Source organism: Etheostoma cragini, chromosome 12, assembly GCF_013103735.1.
Source record: "Etheostoma cragini isolate CJK2018 chromosome 12, CSU_Ecrag_1.0, whole genome shotgun sequence".
In the NCBI taxonomy this organism is placed as follows: domain Eukaryota; kingdom Metazoa; phylum Chordata; class Actinopteri; order Perciformes; family Percidae; genus Etheostoma; species Etheostoma cragini.
The window spans coordinates 6,928,986-6,944,333 of record NC_048418.1 but is presented as its reverse complement, the minus strand read 5'-3'; the positions used below and the strand labels follow the sequence as shown (position 1 = coordinate 6,944,333).

General features: G+C 37.7%; 1 protein-coding gene across 5 annotated transcripts in view; it reads right to left on the bottom strand.

Annotated features, from left to right (window-relative positions):
* LOC117953778 (sodium channel protein type 4 subunit alpha-like) overlaps nucleotides 1-15,348 on the bottom strand; it is a 37,802-nt gene that overhangs the window by 21,267 nt on the left and 1,187 nt on the right. For 4 of the 5 annotated variants that reach the window (XM_034887094.1, XM_034887095.1, XM_034887096.1 and 1 more), the window contains 7 exons: nucleotides 9,608-9,914; nucleotides 7,430-7,549; nucleotides 6,450-6,538; nucleotides 4,757-4,885; nucleotides 3,193-3,284; nucleotides 2,850-3,092; nucleotides 2,645-2,708 (listed from right to left, as the gene is read on the bottom strand). In XM_034887094.1, coding sequence (XP_034742985.1) covers nucleotides 2,645-2,708; nucleotides 2,850-3,092; nucleotides 3,193-3,284; nucleotides 4,757-4,885; nucleotides 6,450-6,538; nucleotides 7,430-7,549; nucleotides 9,608-9,874 — 1,004 coding nt within the window. In that variant the 5' untranslated portion in view covers nucleotides 9,875-9,914. The other variant, XM_034887098.1, reaches the window with a different exon arrangement.

Sequence of the window (15,348 nt, the reverse complement as noted above, 5' to 3'; positions counted from 1 at the left end):
TTCAAGAGCCTGCTAATTGATTTCAGACTGTACAGAAATGAATGGAATGGAAATCAATGGTTTTCTGCAATGCTAGGAAAAATAAATTAAAAAATATAAGACTGACAGTATGTAACTGACAATGATCAGCATGCCATTTAAATATCAAAAATATACCACAAATCGTATAAAAGTTAAGAGGCAAACATTTAAAAACTACTTGGTTCTTCAAATTTTAATGAATATGTCATCTCATGTCACTAAAGCAAACAAGTCTAGGGTGTATAAGAGTACTATGTAAGCTATTTGCTTACATGTTTATACTATTTATAAGTAGCACTCTTGAGAGTGTACCATCCATTCCCTGCAGTTTGAATAACAGAACAGCAGAGGAACATCTGTCAATCCAAGCAAAGTGTTTTCCTTCTATGGTGGGCGGGCTAAGGCGGTGGGTTTCCATGCCCACATCCGTTCAGTCAAGGGGAAAAGTCAAAAGTCCTAATCCTTGATGCACAGTGGCTTTAAGATGTGAGGGGATAAATGTTTGCCTGAACTCTACAGTAGGCGCAATAAGAAACAGCTTGGACCTTTGAGCAAATTATTTATCACAAACTTGTTATACTTGTAATTTGTGTGTGTGTACGTGTGCGTGCCCACTTCTGTCTTTGTGCATGTACTGTATGTGTCATCATAACGTATCCAAAGCTTTAATTTGAAAATCTACTCAGGGATTACTTGTTGGAATACACTCAAAAGATTAAGCATCCTCTATGTTTTACGTCCTCCATCCTGCCCTGCTTAATATCTTGCCCGTCTCCACAGCCAGCCTCAGAAAGTACCATCTAAAATGTCACAGAAGTTAAAAGGCTTGCAATCATTTTGGCAACCTATTACTTAACCTAATACATAACCTATAAACTGGTAAATGTGTCATGGGCCTTTCCATTCTGTTTTTGATTTAACATCAATCTCAACGCAAAGACATTAAGAAATGCAATAAATACCATATTCTTGGTCATGACAGAGCAAAGTTAAAATTAAAAGGAGACAAAAGGACTGATCCTCCTGTTTCTCTAATATTCTAAAGAGTCTTTCAGACAGATAAAAGATTTAAACTGAATTAGACCGATCGTCAGTAGCGTGTTGTTGGATCTCCACCGATGGCAGAAACACAAACAATAGGCGGCAAATCAAAAAATAATCTAATTGTACTGACTTGTAAACTCAAGGACATCTGGATAGGTCATATTGGTGCTAGTCTGATCTTACTGACCTACTATTTATGGGAGTTTACTGACTTCCTTTCCCCCTGAATGCCCTCAAATGTATCCTCTTTTGCTCTGACTTGAACACAAATTACTTAATCAGATTTTACTTCTTGGGAGATTAAGCTCCTGTGTTTTTGGAGGAGAGGTTACAGAGTGAGATTAAAGCAAAAGGGTTGGCTGCACCCTGATGCCAATAAAAATGTGTAACTACCTCCACTTTCTACATAATTTTCTATTAACAAACTGTATTAATGTCAATATTAGCTTAAGCCCTTGTAAAAAAGTCTGATATGCACTTTCATTGAGAACCTCTCATTAAAAGGAGCCCCCCGATCCCTTTAGTCAAAGAAAATGTTGTCATCAAAAGGCTCAGTCATAGATTTGTACAGGAAAAAAAAAAGATTTTTCTTGACTTGCCAGTTAGTTTAAACGAGAGCTACCTACAGAGTTGTGGCGGGCTGCGATTGTTCTAAGACTTTAAGAAAATAATATCTGCACCAAACTTCCCTGTTAAAGCTTATGTAATATCACCAGTTTTGGTTATTTGCTATCATCCATTATCTTGTATTATTAACAAGAGCACCTAATGGAAGCCATTTGTTGAAGCTGCAGGATTTTGGATTCACACAGATGGGAATTTAGTTCACAATAACCCTTGAACTGGGCTTGGCGTGGATAGAGTCATCCTGTTGTGCTTGTTTCAAAAGCATTTGGATTTATAGGATTATTCAGCGCGTAGGCTGAGTAGCAATATTTGGAAGGTTTCACACTGTGCCTTTGATTGGGAACAAAGTCCACAGATACAATGTCATCTATGCATGAATATATTGATATTAATGTTAGAAATTAAACCAAAGATGCCGTTGCTTTGTCACAAAGACACAAACTTATTTGCTGCTTGAAGACTTGGGTACAGTATCTCCTCTCAACAATAACAGAACATCAATCTGAAGTGATCCGGTCTGCTCCGGTTGACCTAATCATGTCATAGAGCTTTTGAGATGATGAAATCTCCAAAGACCCCCCTCTCTCCAGCTGGCAACTCCACGTTTCCCTGTAAAGGGTTCTAGTGGAGCCGGGGTGATTATCCACACCACATGTTGTCTTGTATAGCCTCTCTCACGCTACAACTCGCCCTCTGACAGATTCATTCCTCCATACATTACGCCTATGAGTGACAGATTTATATATGAAGCCTGAAGCACATCATCTACTGCGTGTCTGTCTTTTCTTCTTATGTGAAAACTATTTTGCACCAAGTCCGATGCTCAAGCTACTGTATCCAATTATACACACGGCATGAATGGGATTAAAGCCATTTGACCCTAAACATTTTGATATTATGCAATAGACTGCAGATGATTAACAAGCAGTACGCAGGACAAACACTCACTTACCCAGCATCACTTCCATATCCACATATTAAGGCATCCTTTGCTCCTTCAACTTTGTAAAAATTATCTAAGGAAAGGGGAAAAAGACGGTAAAGAAAACACTATGATTTTGACTTCACTAAATGTTAAGGATACTGGACAGTATGCAGGGCAGTCTACACGTGTGAACCGCTTTCTCAACACCAGCCTCTTTTGTTTTTTGTCTGACCTTCGCTGCCGAGGAAGTCCGCCCTGGAGCTCCAGGTTCTATTATTGCAGATGAAGGATGCGTTGGGGCTGTAAGAGGAGTTGATGCAGTGCCCGAGGCTGCGGATGCACTTTTGCCGCAGCAGCCCCATGAAGAGCTGCAGGCCAATGAGGGCAAACACGCTGAGACAGAAGACGGTCAGGATCATCACGTCTGCCAGCTTCCTCACAGACTGGATCAAAGCACCAACAATGGTCTTCAGACCTTGACGGAGGGGAGGAGACAATATATAAACTGGTTGGTAACACACAGACAAATTGAGTGTTCTGTTAATGTGGGAAAAGCAGAGGACAACCCAACTTACCTGGGATAACTGAGATGGTTTTCAGTGCTCGTAGTACTCTGAAAGTTCTTAATGCTGAGACGTTTCCGAGGTCGACAAATTCTGTCACGTATCTGGAAATTGATTTAACAAGATTTATGACCTTTTCCTGGAAGATTTAAGTATATTCTGGTGATTTCTATGATCACCGGGGTTAAATAATTAAAGTTCAGACATACTAAACAGTTTGTAGTAAGTCTTTATAGATACACTTCAATCAAACAACATTATAGTTTTTATTTGGTTTGGGCTAAAAATCTTTTTTTATTTATTCATTCTTTAAATCCAAGTAGTATCACACACAAAAGAATGTGTAGTTCTAATAGGGTGGGTCAGTGACTTTACTTAAACCTGCCATAACTGATTTTCTTTGGCCATTTGGGCAACGTAAACAAGCAGGGATCCTAACACTGACATGCTGTATAAGTTAATAAGTTGATGTGGCTAACTAAGCGGTAACCTCCAGTGCTGGAAAATAAAGCCTACGCGGAAATGCAAAAAAAATGCAGTTCATTGAGTGGCCACTTAAGGCTGGATCCAAAAGGAAGTTAGTCCCCATTGAACCCATGTTAAAATGCCCAACTTTAAAAAAAAAAAAAAAAAGCTGTTTTTCTCTCTAAAGCTAAAGTTCACCCCTCATGACAACTGTGGGGCCCTTTTGGATTAGCCCAGAGTCATGCGGTGTCAGGCACTGCCATGTTGGAAATGGCCTGAGCTAATGGGTGACGTCACTGAGACTAAATGCTAAAGGTTTCACTATGTTAACCATCTAGTCACAGTCTTTCTGCTGTTTGGTGCTAGGGACATAGTATACAGTTACATTTTAAAACATGAAAGCAGCCAAAAGCAATGGTATTTGAAATGTGAGAGGGAACTAAAACAGTTACTGCTTGAAAAACTAAAACACAATCTGAAAGACTCCAAAACGCTCATTAGAGCTGAGTGGAGTTGCAGTTGGGTTCATCACTAAAAGCAACTCCTTTCACATACAAGTAACACTGATTATAGTCTCTTTAACATAAAAAAAGAACAGCATTTGTTGATTAGCTGTGAGAGGAAATGACAGATGAATTAGCTGACTGAACCGTAATTAATCAAAAACAAATCAACTGCTGAAGGTGATTACAGCTTTCAGTGTATCTACGCGCAGTCAAAGGATTTTGTCTTGCTGTTTTCAAACAACGCAAATGTCCTGTCAGGATGATTGGTCTAGGAGAGGTCACCATTTCTAATCTGCCGCCTACATCATGGATCACAGATCTATGACCTCAACAATATGCTTCTAGTTCACAATGTTTCAAATCACCACTCAAGATGACTGACTGACTGCGGTCTCTTTGACATTACTGTCTCTCTGACATTTTTTTAAAATTATCCCAACATTACAGTCTGCACAAAAACTGCCCCACAAGACAGAATGTGAAGACTGAATTAAGGTAGAATTTTATGATAAGATGTGTCTGCCCAATATAGCCACTGATGTAGAGTGAATGAACATGAGCGTGATTGCCAATATGATTGAAGCATGAATGATATTGTTACTTACGCCATGAGAATAACGGTGAAGTCCAGCCAGTTCCATGGATCTCTCAAGAAGGTGAACGGCTTTATACAGAATCCTCTCGCTAATATTTTTATCAAGGACTCAAAAGTGTAAATGCCAGTGAAAGTATACCTGAAAAATATTCATGGAAGGGAGAGAAAATGCAGTTAGCCCTACATCCAGTGTTCCACAAGATTTACAGTTTAAAACTGAAATGAGCATTAAAATAAACCACAATCAGTAACAATAAGGACTCACAGGCAAAACATGATAAGTAAAAGAAAGAATAATCTGTAATATGTTAGCATGCTTAAACCGTTTAAAGTAACATAATGAGCACATATCATTATAACTATAACATGCGTTAAGGCCACTGTCGCACCAAATGCTTGCCCTTGTGGGGAATTGTTGGGTCTCTGAAAATTAAAAAGTTTGGTCTAGACCTGCTCTATCTATATAGTGTCCCGAGATAAGTTCTGTTGGGGTTTGACACTATAAATAAAATGTATTTGACTATATTTTTGCAGTTACATTGAACAGTGTTCCATGTACAGTATGTACATTTCAATGCAGTACACACAAGATATGGTGAACACTTTTAAGTGGTTCACTCATATTCCAAATTGCTTCATACTTGTCTACAGTCTTACTTCACATCTGCCTCATTTAAAGAGAAAAATTGTAAGCTATCATCTGCTGGGTAGCTTAGTTTAGCATAAAGACGTAAAAGAAGCAGCTAGCCTGGCTCTGTCCGGACAAAATTTGCAAATGTAAAGCTTATGTGTGTTATTGTACAAAAAGTACCTTAAAGCAAATGTTTTGCGTGGCATGATTGCATATAAAGCCATGCATACACACAAATTAAGGAAGTGTTGCAAAAGCCCAATAGCATTTACATTTTCCTGATGTCACAGCGTTGAGATTCTACTGACGTCATCAAGATTTAGAAATGGACGACAAACTTATTGTTATTATATTATAGCTCTGCGACTCAATATCAGCAAAGACAGAACAATAAAGGAGAAGGCTTGAGAAAAGTGAGCAATCATGTTTATTTCATGTTTGATGGCGGAAATAAACATTGCTAAGACATATGGTATCTATTGACGTCTCCTTCCCGAAGGAGTACTCCAACTGGCTGTTAAGGGCGAATATTAAAAAAAAAAAAAAAATAAATACTCCACAAACGGCGGCCGAATTTGAGTGAGTTTAGTTTGATCACAGAGCTAGGCTAGCCATATCCTTCTGTTTTTCTAAGCTAAACGAATTGCCTACTGGCTGTAGCTTCATATTTAAGGTGTATTAACACAAGCGTGGTACTAATCTTCTCATCTATCTCTCTAAAACAACTTTTACAAGTATCTTATTTTGCATTTATTAAAAATTAATGTATAAAGTTGCAAAAGTCTAAGTAAATGCAATTAGCATGCTGCATGCTAGAATGCCCATGACCCATCTACCACATCATGCACATCACAACACTTAGGCAACTAGTTTCATTCCACATCACGTTTTCGTTTAACATGCCTATGTGGCATTCTGACTGCAGTAAATATTACTTACATGTCCACTGATTCGTCAATCAACACTGACAAAATGACAAACCCCAGCAAAGCTCCACATTAGAACACATGTAGCACAGTGTCAAATGATGTCCAAGGCACACATTATCATCTGAAATACTGTGTTTACTTACTCCAGGTACTTGGTCCATGGTCCCGGATCCGACATGGCCATGAAGAAACAGTTGGTCAGTATAGTGAACATTATGAACAAGCTGAACAACGTGGAAAAAAGAGGTTAAGGAAAAATGTACTGTACAAAGAGTAACTTCTAAAAGCTTTTTGTGATAAGACCACGTTTCTTGCAATCCAATGAAATATATCCATTTGGATAAACCATCAGTGTATGTGCCAACAGCATTACAGTAAACGCAGATTAGGGAAAAAGGGAAAGTAAGGTAGGGATTTTAAAAATGTAGTTCAGCATGTCAATAATTTTTGTGATTGATTGCAGAAGATCAATTAAAGTTGATAGCTGTTATTCAATAGATAATTTGATCAATAGTGATCAAATTTGATCAATGTTTTTACATGTATAACATAGAGGAGATGCAGAGGAAAGAGTTCCTCCTGCATGTAAAGTACAAACCGGCGATCCGAGAACTAATAGGCAGCCGTCCCATGATGTGAAATCTCCTTGCTCTTATTTCATTTCAGAGATTAAAAGAGGGATATGAGGGGATTTGTTTTGCAATGTCAGAGAGGACCATTAAAAAGCTGTAAAAAAAAATGGGACTACAAAAAAATCCAATAGAAATGGAAATCAGTAAATATTACAAATTGGCTTATGCGCCAGTATGAGATGCAAGGACGAGTATCTAGCCTTTTTACAGTATACCATTATTATTTTGGTGAACAAATGTTTATGATGGTTTGTTGCCAGCAGTCTAATCTTTATGCTATCACAAAAGTAAACACACTGAAGTAAAGTGAAGCCCTTTTTTTTACCTTCACATTATAATGATTACTATCACCCTTAATATCACCCTTGAAAAAACTAATTAAAGTAACAGTGTAATAATATGGTCTAACAGGAATGAATCATACAGTTACATGATTATTCTACATGTCTGTGGCAGGAAGAGACACAGGCTCTGGGTAATCAAAAAGGATATGAATGGACTAAAACTTTTATGGCGATTGTTCTGATGAAGTGAAACGGACTAAATATGTAAACTGCAGATGTGGCACTGAATCTGAAGATGGCCTTCCCTTTGTTAAGTACTATAAAAGTCTGCAAAGGAAACAGAAACAGAAATCATTAGTGAGAAAAAACACATTTCTAAAAATGTTCTTTCACTTTGTAAATAAAACAAATTGTAATAATTCATCAGATTGTACATTTTTTTGTTATTGTGTTTTTGTTCAAAGGACTTTAAGTTTCATATATTTAGTTTGCATTTTTATAAATTTTATTTATCAGAATTTAAGAACTAAGAAAATACTTTTGCTGTTGCTCTGTTTGAATTATTATCGTATTATTTTAGTGAGAACTCATAAATAACTACAAATAACTAAAGTTCTGTTTATGTTTTGTAACACGTTTCTGGATTTTGTTTTAAATATATATCGGCCAATATATAGGAATATCGGATTTTGAAATAACCAAATATTTGTATTGGTCTTGGCCTTAAAAATAAAAACAGCTGTTTTCTTTCCCTGCAGCGTATGAAAGTTTAGTTGCTCTTTTGAGTCTACCACTCTGTCTACCACCTGTGTTAACTTCCAACATGATCACGTCTGCCTCCAAGAAAGCAGCGAGTTCACAAACACGCAGCCAGCGAGGCCAGTTGAGATAAGGGAGGCAACTCCAAAGCGGGCCGAACCTTCACCCCAACAGATGCAGCATTTATTTAAATATTTGTCCGTCTTTGGATAATCCTCCCATCCAGCAGTGCAATATATGTCAAAACAAAGAGACCCTGAGAAAGACTCCCACGTCCTTTTTCATCTCTCCATAAGCAGCCCATTATGGGCAGCAGCCTGATCTACTGACTCAAAACTTGATAATCCTAGTTCTGCATCCACAAAAGACGCAGTCGCTCTAGTCTGGCGTAGCTGCTTTAAAACACCACTTGGTGAGTTCATTGAAAACCACGGCTAAACTTGATCCCTAACATACGTTCACAGGTCCAGATGAGAGTTAGGTTGACAATTTAACATGCAGGAACATGTATCAGATCATCAAAACCATTTGTTGAGATGCAATCATTTCAGTGAATGTTTAAAGACGCAGAAACATGAATGTTGCATCTGTTTGGAGCAAGCTGTGTGCCCTTAATTAAAATCAGTCGTAGTATAAAAGAAAAAGTTCACAATATTTCAAGTCTGTCTTAGTCGGGTGCACATTGAAACAGTTTTCATAATCTTTCCACCTGTCCCTTAATTAACCGTTCAAAATCCTAGTGCCCAATGTAAGTGATGGGGGACAAAATCTACAGTCCTCGTTGCACTAATGTATTCAAAGATTAGCTGAAGATACTATGAGTCTTCAACTGTCTGAGTTGGACAAATAAAAGTTGTATCTTCCAAAGTGACAGTCTTTTTAGGACCACATTTCCTTTTTGTGTTACTTCTTCCTCTACCACTGCTCATAAAGAAAACACTGGAGAAACAAAAACAAGGGACTGTAAGACTGTAACATTGGAAGATAACAACTTCATCTAGATAACTCAGACTGCTGAAACCTCAGCTATACTTTGGAAAACATTTTTCTACATTACTTCAGGCGGAAGCATGTTAGGAAAGCATCTTTTAATAGCAAATATAAACATGAGGTATCATTACAGAATGGGGAAACTGCTGTAAATGTAGCATGTGTCTATTGTTTTAAAACAGACTTGACAAAAAGTGAAACAAGTCTTAATTCTTTATTCATTAAGCTGACACAATGAGAAGGAACCGAATGTCTGTCTTTTGCCATTTTGTTCAGGTGCCATTAATGTCTGAATATGTTATCTTTTGACCACACAACAGCTGTTTGGCCCCTGCTTCTTCCGATGTCTGTTGAAGAGGTGTAAAATGGGACTGATCTCATCCCAAAGTCCATTTGTGTATTTTTTTATAAATTCCCTATATTTGAAATGTAAAATAAAAACATAAATAAAGGCCTTTCTGCTTTGAGATTAGATAGTTGGAAGGTCAGTTTGTTTCTTTTCTTTGTCTTATTTAGGGACCTTTCCTAATTTCTGGCATTATTTAGACAAGTTCTAGACTTGTTGTTCAGACATACACATGACCACCACCGACCTAACAAACTCACACACACATAAGAAGAGAGAGAAGCTCTCACCCTCTGGTTCTTGTAGTAAAACGGATCAATGTCTTCCAGTGGCACCCCGATAAGTTCTGGAGGGATGTCACCAAAGATGCGCGGCAGCTGCTTGCCTGCCTCCAGGTCGATCCTGGGTTTGGGGGGCTCTGTGTTCCTGTGAGCCTCGTGGCAATCCTTGGCACTTTTGGCCTGCTCCACCGCAATCCGCTGCTCCAGCGCAGCCAAGGATTCGCGAGTGAACCGCCGCAAGCCATCAGGACCCGTTGGTAACAGCATGGTTGCCATCTTTTCATCCTGATTCTCCTGTACTAGAATTTACTTACAGCTATGGGCGGGGATATGGGGAGTGAAGACAAAGCAGAGATGGAGCAAGGTAAGAGAGATTTTTCCATCATACATGGTAATGAAACAGCAATTTATAAACAACAAGGCTTCTTGGATGTGGCACTTCATTCAATACACAGATCAGATAAATCATGATCCTCACAACGCTCATAAAACATCTAACAAAAGCATTCCCATAGGGTTAAAAAAAAACTGTAGAAAATGTGTGGCTGCTCAGCAAAAGAGGCAGGATCGGGACATTAGATTAGGGCCTCTGCTCTCAGCCCATCATAGTGTTGGTACCCTTGTCATGCCTACTTTGCATTTCCAGTGCACTTGTATCCACCTTATTCTTATGGTGGACTTTGCCTTTTGATTGATTGCTCTCTCCAACTCACTGACAATTTGTCTGTCACCTTGTAATTAGACATATTTTTAGACTTAAAGCTAACTAATGTATATAATAACATAGATCATGTATCAAAAAAGGTTGCTTGTAGTGACGCCTGAGAATTACTCTGCATTTCCCTCAGCTCTACGGAGTGTTTTAGCATATTTCAGTTCATTGTTCTAGTATTGCTTCACCTTTTAACTGCACATCGCGAGTCTCCCTGCCTTCATCAGAATCAATGCCAGCCACAGCAGGCAACTATTTCAATTGAAAAAGATCTGATAAACCCACTTTGCACTACATGCTCGGCACCCAACAGCTGACAGACAAGGTGAGCAGCTATCTGGTGAACATAGTGGAGCATTTACGAGCTAAAGAGAAAGATACAGCTACAAGGAGAGTAAATATTAGACATCTGGCATTTTGGTATTATAGCTTTCTATAGAAATGTTTAACATCAAGATGATTTAACAAGCACTTACAATATAAAAGTGGGTTTTGTAAAAACTTCTCTAAATGGGGTCTGAACGTTCAGATTCACAGAAACCCCTGTCATTTATTAACACAGCAATTAGGCAACAGGAAATGATGAATATTCTTTTACGCTAGGAAAGTCCAATTTCAATAAAACATGTGATATTTAAAGGACACAGTCTGTCTCCTCACGTCATCACTGACGCCTTGTTCTTCGTTAAACACTATGTAATTGCTTAAATCACTGAATTACCCCTGCTTTTAATGATTGGAAGATGGTACTGAGGGAGGTCCCGAGACATAATAAATGTGTCAACCTTACCACTGACCAGCAGCTCCCTGTTATCCAACTGCCTCTGTCAAAGTAGGGCAGCCATAGTTGTGAGTCAGAAGGATTAAGTCTACAACTGTAGCTCTGACCAGAGGTTTTCACCAGCACTGATTTGGGAGGGTTGCTGACATTGACCTGCCAGCAACCTTAAAGATGTATTCTGGCATTTTTAACATCCCATCAAAACACACCCCTGAAAGCCAAAATCTCCTCCTACAGTAGCTCTCTTCAGTTTTTAGTGAAAACAGCTTGCTGCTGCTGTTGAAAATTAGGATTAGAGCCGTTAGAAAGAACCATAGTTGTTAAGTTGCTGACATAGACTCTATAAAAGTGGAAAAAGCCACTGTGACGTCACCCATTGGTTTGTGGACTAGCATTTGGAAGCCATCTTGTGTTTCTGGAGCCAGAAGTGATTTTGCCGGGAGGGTGGAGCTGGGAAGGAGCGAGGGGTGGATCTGACAGACAACCTAAGGACTACACAAGGAGGCATGGTAGCAACTTGTCAATCCCACGCTGCCATGCCCTAGAGCATCCCCTGCTTTATCGTCTATTTTAATCTAAATGCGACCATAATTTACTAAATGAATATCATGCTGTAATGAAGAAGACTTGACACTGGCAATTGAGACCATTAACACATTAAGGAAATGTTTATTGAAGTAACAAATCAAGTAAGAAGTCTTCTATAGTCTTCTATAGAAACAGACTTCTTTTTGCAACTAGTGGAGGCTCCCCTGCTCTAAATTAGAAAGAATGCAGCTTTTCTGCATAAAAAATCTCTGCATAGAGTTGAGGAACTGCGGAACTACAAAGACAATTTGTGAGAGTACAGTTGAATCTGTTGCACCAGGGTGCCAATAAACTAGTGATTTGATACGAATATTATGATTACAAAGTAAGACAGCGCTCCTGATACGTGAAAAAAGTGGACACTTGACAATTCAATTTGGTAGTGATACATTTTACAATTTTTAGTGTTTAAATTGTTTTAGAAAATGACGGATCATTTGTACCAGAGATGTTACTAAGTAATTTTAATATCTTGAAATGCTACATTTCTAAAATCTTAATTTCCTTCTTTCTTATTGTCAAAATTGGTTCCTCTGGACTTATATAAAGCATAAAGGACAGTTTGCAAGTAATCTGATCAGAGACCAGCTAGGGCCACTGTCTAAATAAAGACAAAACTAAAGGCCTTTCCACTCCCTCATTTTAGCCATTGACATTCTGATATTTTAATAACCGAGAAAGCTTTCTAAAGAGAGGATTACATTTCTCTGTCCCCCTTCTGACAGAGCAATACCATTGTATCCTTTTCATATCGACTAAGCTCTGTGAGTTCTCCATCTCCTCCTCTCCTGAAATGCATTGATCCCTTCACACGTCCAGCCAGATGCTAGTTATCTGCTTTCACTTGATCTGCTTATTTGGTTGATCTCAGATCAGCTGGTCTACACTGAATCCAGCGCTTTCCCATTTGCTATGAAAATGAATAGGTCTATTTGCACATCACAGCATGTCTTCTGTAAAAGGTGACAAACGCTAATGACCTCTACTCGGCAGCGTCTGTAATCAATCTATGTATCAATATTATTCACTCAAAGAGAGAGAATATCTGCCTATGTGCACTGTTTAGATTTACGTGCTAGGAAAATAAAGTCAAAGAATTAGACAATGCAGAGAAAAAAAAATGATTTTAGTTGAATGAAATTGAATTCGTATGACAGCCAGATGTGACATGGTTATCATCACTGCAAAAAATGATGATAATTAGATTGAAAGTAGAGCGGGGCAATGGAATGGCACGCACACACTTAACTTGACACGTGTGTTCTGCAATACTACTGTTTTAAATTCTCATAACTGAGAGCTGAACAACAGATCCAATGATGTGAAATGACACAGACAGACCTGTAGCCAGAGTGTTTAGGTTTAAACTACACCCTGACTGATACTAGTGTCAAAATCCACTTCTCAGAGCTCTGGTGGACAGACAGTTTCTGAATGACCTCAGAGCTAGTTTGGCATGTCGGCACTATACATTCCTGTTATTTATCTGCCAACATACACAATCAGCCTGGCTGATTTATTGGTCTAGCTCACATTTGAATCCCTTAGCAGTTTATTACTGTCCTCAATCTAAACAGCTACCACCAATTATTAATTAACTTTGAAACTTGAATGGAAATTATGGAAAAGGTAACTAACTTATTTCTAATAGAGTAAAGTATCAGATCCTCACTCTTAAATTATATGAAAGATGATTCCATTTTGAGTAAAGAACCCTCATTTTCTTTAAATACATTGAGACATTTATTGCATAATATGCCTCCCAAGTAGAAATAGCTTTAATTAAACTATAAGTGTGTCATAACGTGCTGGAGAAAAAACATTATTTTGTCTTTGGGGGTAGGAGCTGTGTACACAGACGCTTTCAACATCCTTTCATTTTCTCTCTAATAAAAGTGCAAATTTATAAAAATGTGACATCTAAACTTAAGTATACAGGTGATGTAGAAGAGTATCAAGTGCATCTAACAAGGGATTCAGAATTATGTTATGTATAATATGTTTACTATATGTGTGAATGGATAAACATTGTCTAGCTTTCAGTTGTTACTGAATGGTTTCAATGAAAACCTCCTCCATTCAAAATGAAACAAAAATGAATCAATGTCCTTGACTCATTTTATGGAGGAAGCTACTGATAAAAAATAAAAGGCTTTGTTTGAATATGCATATGAAAGCAGTATGTCTCTTGCTTAAAACATTTTAAAAGCTGTTCAAAAATGCATGTGAAAGTTGTAATTTAGAGCCCAACAATTTCTTGGAATTGCATTTCATCACATTACTTCTATCATCATACTGTAAACATTTGAAATGTGTCAAATACAAACTGTCTCTTGAGCGATGATTACTTGCTCATTAACAGTATCACCTCTGTGCTCCCAATATGCTAATGTTCTACATCGGTTGCACTCATTATTTGTATCACTTGCACTATACCAGGCATTTTGCTCTGTTCCCATATCTATTTCTATCAACCTATATTCCATATTACTTTGACAGGACACACATATTGTTCCATGGATAGTGTAGAGGAGGGGCCAGCTCTCCTCGCCATACTTTGACATTCTGTTGCCACTTTTTTATTCTTTCTCATGAAAATTCTCATTTTGGTTACTTATCCAGAGTAGCCAAATGGTATTATGTGTTATGCAGCTTTGTCATCTGATTATCATTTAAAGTAGGTAATCTGGTCAATAAAAAAAATTCAAAGGCATTTTAGCTGTTATTGTTTCTTCCTTTCTGAGTTTTTTTTGTATGCCGAATTATATTTTCCTGATATATATTCTTATATATTGAAAACACCAGAAATGTATTCATGTGAATTAAAGATTGTGTCTTTGAAATAGAAGTGTTTTCACTTTCCAGTCTTACAGTAATGGTCATTATGTCACATGTGGTATTACTAAAACTAATGCCAAATATCATACAGGTATTTTATGCAACCACAATTATATACAGGTTCATAGTAAAAATACTATCTTGAATTACCTTCTGGTTTCTGTTACTTTTACTCTCATATTAGGGTTTGGTGTTTCTCTTTATTTATGGGGTTGAATCCTTAAGAGGCTTATTTAAGAATTAAATTAAATTACACAAATTAAAAAAAGTGTTTTCATTTAGGGTTACTTTGTTTACATTGCAAAGGTCTTTCTGGTATACTAAGTATATATTTTACATGATAATTTCACGTTATATTACAGAATGGGTCTGTTAGGAGTTTTGTGTTTTCTTTCTTGCAACTTTTCTTCCTTTACCAAGGCTTGCTAACTTTCTCTTGTGTTGTAAAAACAAGCGCCAAATGTGGAATTATTGACAGAAGGTTTACCATCAAATTAAACATTCTGAATATTTGACAGTAATACTTTTGGAAACAAAGCTCCAGCCCAAACTGTGAGTCAGACTGTACATATTGTGTGCACTGGGCCATGCAGTGTGTCTGTATATGCCCTCTCAGAGCGTCATACTGTGATCAGAGGTGCACAGGCTGAACTGATGACCTACTTCTTCTGCAAAAACCTTTCAATGTAATTGCATCAGATAGCTTAAATACGTAGGTTACAGAAAGTATAGACCCACAAAACGAGACAGCAGTGAAATTGTTACCATTAGGGATGAATTGATGACCATTTCTTCCATGAGCTCTGCTGTTTCGGACATATCCGTTCTTAT